The 8,573-nt window shown below is 34.5% G+C and overlaps 1 protein-coding gene across 1 annotated transcript; it reads right to left on the bottom strand.

The window, feature by feature from the left end:
* Positions 1 to 7,528: 7,528 nt before the first annotated feature.
* FAM133A (family with sequence similarity 133 member A) lies at positions 7,529 to 8,278 on the bottom strand. The gene has a single exon (XM_061179063.1). It carries the CDS (start codon positions 8,276 to 8,278, stop codon positions 7,529 to 7,531), a length of 750 nt encoding a protein of 249 aa, XP_061035046.1.
* Positions 8,279 to 8,573: the final 295 nt, after the last annotated feature.

Below are 8,573 nucleotides of genomic sequence, written 5' to 3'. Positions count from 1 at the left end.
TTTGATTGTTAAAGATTTATGCAATATTACAAAGGACTACTGGGCTTATAGAAATTATTCATATGGGATTCTTCGTTATACCTAGAAATATATGGCCACCAGGCTTGAGCAGTCATTAAGTGACTGCTTAATGGCAAAAATATGTCTTTTTAAAGTTTCAAATTTGGTGGGTTGATATTTATTTTTCTATTTTATCTTGTTTTATGTACTGACATATTATTGAGATTGTTTTGAGTTATACTAGGTCATGGATTTTATTCACTGGTTTCCCTCCTGTTCGTTTGTGATGGATGTAACGGGATTAAAACATATGGTTCTTTACTTTCTATTGTTTGTTGTACTGGTAAAATCTTTTTTTTTTTTTTTTAAAGGTTTTTTTTTTTAATTAATTAATTAATTTTTTTTTTTTTTTGGCTGTGTTGGGTCTTTGTTTCTGTGCGAGGGCTTTCTCTAGTTGCGGCAAGCGGGGGCCACTCTTCATCGCGGTGCGCGGGCCTCACTGTCACGGCCTCTCTTGTTGCAGAGCACAGGCTCCAGACGCGCAGGCTCAGTAATGGTGGCTCACGGGCCTAGTTGCTCCGAGGCATGTGGGATCTTCCCAGACCAGGGCTTGAACCCGTGTCCCCTGCATTGGCAGGCAGATTCTCAACCACTGCGCCACCAGGGAAGCCCCTGGTAAAATCTTTATCTGAGTAAAGAGGCTATAACAAAGCAAAACATCTTCCTGTGGATTATATCTGAAGAAGATCTAGATAAATTAATCTTGTGAAGTTTGGTATAAGAAATAAATAGGATACATCTTTAAAAAGAGTTTTAGGTAAACTAATTGAATAAATATTAGAATGTGGGGTGGATGGGTTGAAAGTGAGATATACTGATAACAAAATAAGTTATTTTGTTTTGGGGCACTAAAGACAGAAAGACAATTACCTCTGTGAAAGAAGACAATCTGTTTCATGAAAAGAAGACAGGAGAAAATGAGTTCTTAAAAAATACAGGGAATTTATTTTACTATTTGCACTTTGGTGATGTATTGATGTAGATATATACACACACATGTGAGGCAAGGTAGTATTAAGACTTGGGGTGCAGCGGAGTGCTATATTGGGATGCAAAGGGATATCTGTTGCTTTTGAAATGGAAATGATAGGAGTGGTTGAAAAGCTGGAGAGTTTTAAAGCCTAAATATTTCCATGGATTAACTCATTTAATTGTAGGGCTTCTGTGAGGCAGTCTGTCTCCAAGGCCTGCACACTTAATCTCCACACTGTACTGCCTCTAAATTTGGCATTAAGTTTTTGCACCTAAATTTGCAAATAAAGTTTATGGTAAAAGCTGCAACATGGACTAATCCAAACCAAATAACTTATACCAAGCCCCTGTTTAATAGCATTTAATGTCAACTATATAATAACTATGCATAGGTAAAATGATTGGCAGTTGAGGTCTGGCCTAGGTTCTGAACTGGGATGGGAGGAAGGTAGTCTCATGGCTATCAAAAGACAGCTGCAATTGTCTGTGTATAGAAAAGACTTAGAAATACTAATATGAAAAGGGGTTTTCAAGTCCAGAAACAAAGAAGTACATAAGTACTTATTTTAAACATATGCAACAACAATCCTGCCATGAGGTTGGGGAGGAGTTAATGCAAAGTTCCCTTGGTGGGAGACTTTATTGCCTACAGTAGTCCTTCAAAGAATGTGGGGTGGGGGTGGGGGTCCTTTGGCCACACTATGTATTTGAATCCTGTAAGAGGTTGATACAATGCTATCAAAGGAAACAAGATGGGGAACAGGGTTCAAAACTTTTATTTTTTTATTTATTTATTCAAAATCTTTAATTTTTATTATCAACTAAAAGTTTTTGAAGCTATCCTTTAATTATTTCTGTGAAACAGGCTTTTCATGAAAGTACTACATATAGTCAGACTCCATAAGTAAAATAATAAATGAATGAATGAATGAATGCTTTCCTGAGTTGTCAGCATTATTATCTGAAGCTCTTTGATGTAATTCCACAGAGTCTAAAAACATCAGGGAATAGCCTGAATGGTGGGAGTACTAACCTCATAGTCGGCAGGCCTGTCACAGAGCAGGATGTACAAACCAAATGCAGAGACTCTCAAACCACCCAGGTTTTTCTTCTTGTGTGGAGAATAACCTGGATTTTACAAGATCATATTTTAACCATTCATTCTTAGATAGTATTATTGCTAAAAACATTTGATCAAGACTTTTTTGAAAAATAAAGTTCATACAAATATTTGATGATAATATAACCATTTAAAGTGATACAAATGGTTATTTTAATGGTTAATAAGTTAGTTTCTATTTATATTTCATTAGTTTCCATAGAGCTATAGCATTTTGAGTTCTCAGTAAGATAGCAAAATGGGTGATCATTTTTCAGCATATAAAATAATTCTATAAACTTTATTTCAGCTTAAATTCAAGGAAAAAATAAAAGGTTTATTTTCTCCACGTGGGAAACAAGATGTTAAAAATAACTAGCAATAAGATGATTTATCATGGCAATATTATTAATTTTTGTAAACAGCTTCTGAGAAAAGACATCTGAAAATACCATATATAGAGTTCTGAATTATACCAGTCATAGTAGCTTATTGGAGGGAATATTAGCATATCCAAGCTATCCTTAAAACAGTTCTGCTCTTGGCAAGTTTCTGAGCACAAAATCATACTTGTGTTGTGTTAATATTATCAGCCTCCATCATAAAAATTGATCCAATTTCTTCTTATGAATACTTATTTGAACATTTTTACATCTGGAAAATACAATCCCTCAAGTAGCTTGCTGTATAATCAGGATTTTAAAGAAGTGCAAATCAGCACTATTCACAATAGCCAAGACATGGAAACAACCTAAATGTCCATCGACAGAAGAATGGATAAAGATGTGGTACATATATACATGGAATATTGCTCAGCCATAAAAAAAGAATGAAATAATGCCATTTGCAGCAACATGGATGGACCTGGAGATTATCACACCAAGTGAAGTAAGTCAGAAAGAGAAAGGCACATATCATATGATATCACTTATATGTGGAATCTAAAATATGATACAAACGAACCCATCTATGAAACAGAAACAGAATCACAGACATAGAGAACAGACTTGTGGTTGCCAAGGGGGAGGGGGCTGGGGGAGAGATGGAATGGGAGGTTGGAGTTAGCAGATGTAAGCTTTTATATAAAGAATGGATAAACAACAAGGTCCTACTTGATAGCACAGAGAACTATATTCAATATCCTATGATAAGCCATAATGGAAAAGAATAAAAAAAGCAAAAAATAAAGAAGTGCAGGTCAGATTAATGATGCCCAGCATATCTATGTATGGAAAGTGGCGTTTCTTCTGGTTCTAGCAGAAATTTGGTAAGATGCACTAGATTTTCTTTCATTTTATCTTGGTATAAATGTCCTTGATACATATTACAAAACACATGAACCTTGAAAGTATTATGCTAAGTTAAAGAAGTCGGCCACAAAAGACCACATATTGTATAATTCCGTTTATATAAAATCTATAGAGACAGAAAGTATGTGGAGGCTGGGGGGTGGTGGGGAGGATAAGATATGGAATTTCTTTTTTGAGGTGATTAAAATGTCCTAACATTGATTGTGGTTACACTTGCATATATCTGTGAGTATACTAAAAAAAACGAACCACATATTTTTAAAATGTGAATTGTATGGCATGTGAATTATATCTCAATAAACTGTTTTAAAAGTGAGTCAGGGAGCTTATACATAGCATTGGTACATTGGATTTATTCAGATTCTCCTTTTTCCAAGGGCCTGACCAACTAATTCAATTTAATGAAAATCACAAGGCACCTATCATGTGCAAAATGCTGTGTACCATCATTGCAAGAGATAAAAGATGAAACCGCCTTTACCTTTCAAGAGGTTACAGTGCAGAAAGGGAAATGATGATATAATAATAATGGTGATGATGATGATGATGATGATAGGAAGAGGAGGGAAAAGAAGAGATAGCATTCACTGAGTATTTGCTATGTTCCAAGAACTGTGTTAAATGCTTTAAATGTTATTTTGTTTTATTCTCATAGCAACCATAGAGATAGATACTGTTATTTTTCTGATTTTTATCTGAGGAAACAGACACATAAAAGGTGAATTAACTTACATAGGGTCACACATCAAGAAATGGCAGGGTGAGAATTTTAACGTAGTGCTTAGCCAAGAGCCAGCGGTCTTAACAACTTGAGTCCATAGATACACAAAATACATAATACAAGGTAGATTGAGGTGTGTAACGAAAGAGTCAAATAAAAGTGATAGAGTCACCTGAAGAAAGAACACGTCTTATTTGCGGCTCAGGAAGGACTAGAAATAACACATCTTATTTGCAGCTCTAAAGTACATGGGTATGTTTGAATATTTGACTACAATTTTCACGAGTCATGAAGTAGCTTCGAACCTACATCACAAATTAAATACTTCTTTTTTTGGTAAAATAAATATGGTCAAACAGAAAATGACTACAGAATCACAATGTCAAAGGTGAAACTTTCTCAAAATAAATTTATAATAGACAAAGAAACTATCACGATATAAAACCAGAACCCCCAATTCTATTCATTCTCCTTATCTCCAATCTAATCCTTTATTTTCAGCCTGAGATCTTTCAAACTCTTCTTTTTGTGCTTGCAATTACATTCCTAATCTAGATTGTACTGATTTTCCCCCTCTCCTGTCTACTTTCTTATTGACTTTCCCACTGCTTCCCTTCCCACAGTTAGTTGAATATTATGGCTAAAGCTATTCTTATGAATCACATAAAGCACATCACTAATAAGAACTTTAGTGCTTTTCACATAAAGGATAAGTTATTTTGCTTTCAGTCTGGAGGCTACATATTAAATGTTCACCTATATCTACTTAGTCTATTGTCCTTTACATATTTCCATATCACTTTTCTCTACCATCGTCTATACTTACATCTAAAAAATAGCATCCCTGTTCTTTATTGAGTTCCCATGAGTGCTTTTAAAATTGCCTTCCTAAAACCTTTACTGGAAGATTGTTTTGGCCATAATCAGAGGAATAATGAAGTAATTTTACTTCCTAGACAGTCAGCATTGCTGATAAGTATGAAATATGCTAGACCACCCTCTTCTTCAGTCATTACATAAAAACCAATGTTATTTTATTAAATAACATTTACTTCTGCTATGGCATAAATGATCACCTCTGAATCATTCTGCTGACTACACAAAGATGTGATAGAAAATACGTGAATTATTTTATGTAAATAATGAAACAGACATTCTAGAGTTCTATGTTACTATTTAGAGTAGGATAGGTGATTGCTGTGGTAATAAAAAAGACCCCAAATCTCAGTAGCTTAACACATAGCAATTTATTTCTCACACTCAGAACATTCACTGTAAGTCCATCAGCTCTCCAGGGCAGGCCCCTTACAAATAGCAACTTAGAGATACAGGTTGCATCCATCTTGTAGGTACACTACTTGGAGGACACTGCTTTCAGGTCCTCATGGCAGGTAAAGAGAGCTGGAGGGTCACGCAGGACTTTTTACTGCTCCGGTATTGAAACGACACATCACTTCTGTTTACAATCTCTCTGTAATCCCTCTGCTAGAAGTAATAAATGTCATTGCCTAACTACAAGGGGCTGGGAAGTGAATGGGGGCACATAGATATTTGATAGCTGTTAATGTCTTTGCCACATTCTACAAATAATATAAGCTTTTTTTCCATATTTTAATGAAAAACAATTTTTGAAAAACTCTATATGGATAGAAAATATCTCTTAAATACAATAGTTTTTATCAGCATATAGACATATATTTTAGGAAGCAGCTAAAGTTATGAAGCTTCAGTGTGACCTAAAAAGGCATTACATTTATAATGGTCCAAGAATGTTACTGAGAGATTCTGGGGTATGCACTGCAAAAATTTGGGGACCCAATATGTTATTTATCTACCAGATGTTTTCTATCTTTATAATAATTTTACTTGTGATTCAAGGGAGCTGACATGAAATCAGCTATTTAAAAAAATAGCTATTTATTCTCTCCTCATGCTAAAATACTTTGTACATATGACATTACAATTAGCACATCCTCTGTAACAGGTGTTTTTGTTAGACATCAATTTATAATTCATATTACTCTGATATAAAAAATGTAGAGCAAAAATAAATTTCAACTTATTTCAGCATAGTGGTAAACGTGATTCAGCAACAAACACGAGGCAACAAACTCCAAATGTTAGTAAAATGTGAAACAGAAAGATTATAATCTCCTAAATTTAACTCCTATTTTAATTCAATATTAATGCTTAAGACAAGAAATTTTTAAACAGCATACTTGCTAAGGTTTTGGCAGTAGTTTTATGTAACAAGACATACAGCATACTAGAGGTCTGGCACTCAACTTGCTTACAGTAAACCAGCTTCAATATGAAGGCATTAAATATTTTTTAAAAACCTTCTTTTTACATGCTAAATATTTTGGCAAGTGTGCAATTAAACACAGTCATGACATTAATATAGTAAGATTAAGAAATTACAAACTTGAAACTTGTATCCTAAGCATAAATCATATAAAAAAGGATTACTGGTTATATAGAATATCTCTGGATAATCAAAACTTAATAGTATATAGCATGCAAAATATGTCAGAATCTTTAGTAATCAAAAAATACCAGGGTCTATTTAAAATTATTCCCCTCCAAAGGGTATCAAAGTTAATTCAAATCATGTAACACTCTAACACTAAATATTATTCAGTACTGTCAAAATGGAGGTAAATTTCATAAAACTGGGGCCTTACATATACTGTAAATTGCTGTCTTTCTTGTTCCCGTGAAACAGCATACATTACTAAGTAAGAAAAGAATGGCTGCTGCACTGGCAAAAAGAGGATGTGTAAGGATCAAAGGCACACTATTCAGCTCGCCAAAGTGAGAGCAAACTCTTTTTCCCCCACAAACCCTTTCCCCATGTAAACAAAAGTTCATTAAGGAGAAAAGAAAAATAAAATAAACTTTTAATCTTCAAAAGTAAGTATTTTGAGACAATGTTAAGTCCATGCTTCAAAAATGTCAGCTATTGTTGCCTGGATATTTCTGATTATATTTTAAAGATGTAGCCAAATTAGATACTTTTAACATTAGATCCACTGTTTGGTCAAAATTATTTATCATCTGAAACATTTTACTTTAATTCCAAACATTTTAACCACTAGTATGACAACACGGTTTTAGCTCTCAGAAGAATTAGCCAGTGGAGGGAAAAACATACAAAAAACCCCAAAATCCTACATTTAAGCTGCAGGCAACAATTATGGCCCTTTCTGGCACAGTAGCATTTGACTGGCAACTCAAAGTCCAGGAATAATTCTACTAACACAGGGAAACTCATGCATTTTGGTAAATATGCCCTAACATTCACAGTTGAAGTTTCCTTTACACCTTGCTTTTTTCAATAGGGGAATCTTGCTTTTTTTCTTGATATTATCCGGACTTGTGGTTTGAACCTGACTTCTTTTTCTTCTTCTTACTATGTTTTTTGTGCTGTTTCTTCTTCTTCTTCTTTGCTTTTTCTGTTGCTTTTTCTCGCTCTTCACGTCTTCTCTTCTTTTTTGCTTGCACCTCCTCTTCATAATCTGATTCTGTTGAGGACTCCGATGATAAAGGTTTATCCTCAGGACAAGTCTTCTTTCTTTTTTTGCTGAGACTTCTAATATACTTTTCTTTCTCTGTTTCATCCTTTGACTTCTTTTTCTTTTTTACAGATTCTTTGCTCTCTGATTCAGATTCACATGTAGAGCTTTCTGATGATTTGTATGAACGGTTCTTCTTTTTCTTTCTCTTTTTTCCTTGTTTCTTTTCCTCATCCTCAGAATCTGAAGAACTGCTTGAAGAATCAGAGCTTGATGTAGAAGAAGATGAAGACTGACAAGATTTCTTCTTTTTCTTTTTCTTTCTTTCTCTTTTTTTGGATGAGCTCTCATTTCCACTTAATAATTTCTCTCTGCTTTTTTCTAGTTCCTTCTTCCAATTCTCATTCATTTTTTCTTCAAATTCAGCTAATGCCTTGGAGCCTTTCTTTTTATTTTCTAATTGTTTCTTCACTTCTTCCCAGGTGGGCCTTGGTCGATTCAGATAATCTTGTATTGTTGGGCCTGCAGATTGAGATGGGCCCCTCCATCTGGCCATTGCTATAGGATTCATATAGGCCACCCGATTGTCCCGCTTCCCCATGGTGCCTGATGGTTCCCAGAGCCGACTCTCAGTTGCTAAAGAGAATAAAGATAGACATCCTCCTTAAATTCTTCATCTGCTAGTATACCAAGTGGGCTCCATTCTGTGAGAGAAGCAGATGGAATGATTACAAAACACCTTTAATATAAGACAAAGTAAGCACATAAGTTTAATTGGTCACTGTCTATCACATAGTACAGTAGAAAGATTTCCAAAATCTTAGACCTTGAGAAAAAAGAATATACACACAAGATTTTTGCATGTTTTAGACGTTGTGGTATGAATATAATATAAA

Source organism: Eubalaena glacialis, chromosome X (assembly GCF_028564815.1).
Source record: "Eubalaena glacialis isolate mEubGla1 chromosome X, mEubGla1.1.hap2.+ XY, whole genome shotgun sequence".
Taxonomy (NCBI): domain Eukaryota; kingdom Metazoa; phylum Chordata; class Mammalia; order Artiodactyla; family Balaenidae; genus Eubalaena; species Eubalaena glacialis.
Note: the sequence above shows the minus strand (reverse complement) of the source record. Positions and strands in the feature narration are given on the sequence as shown.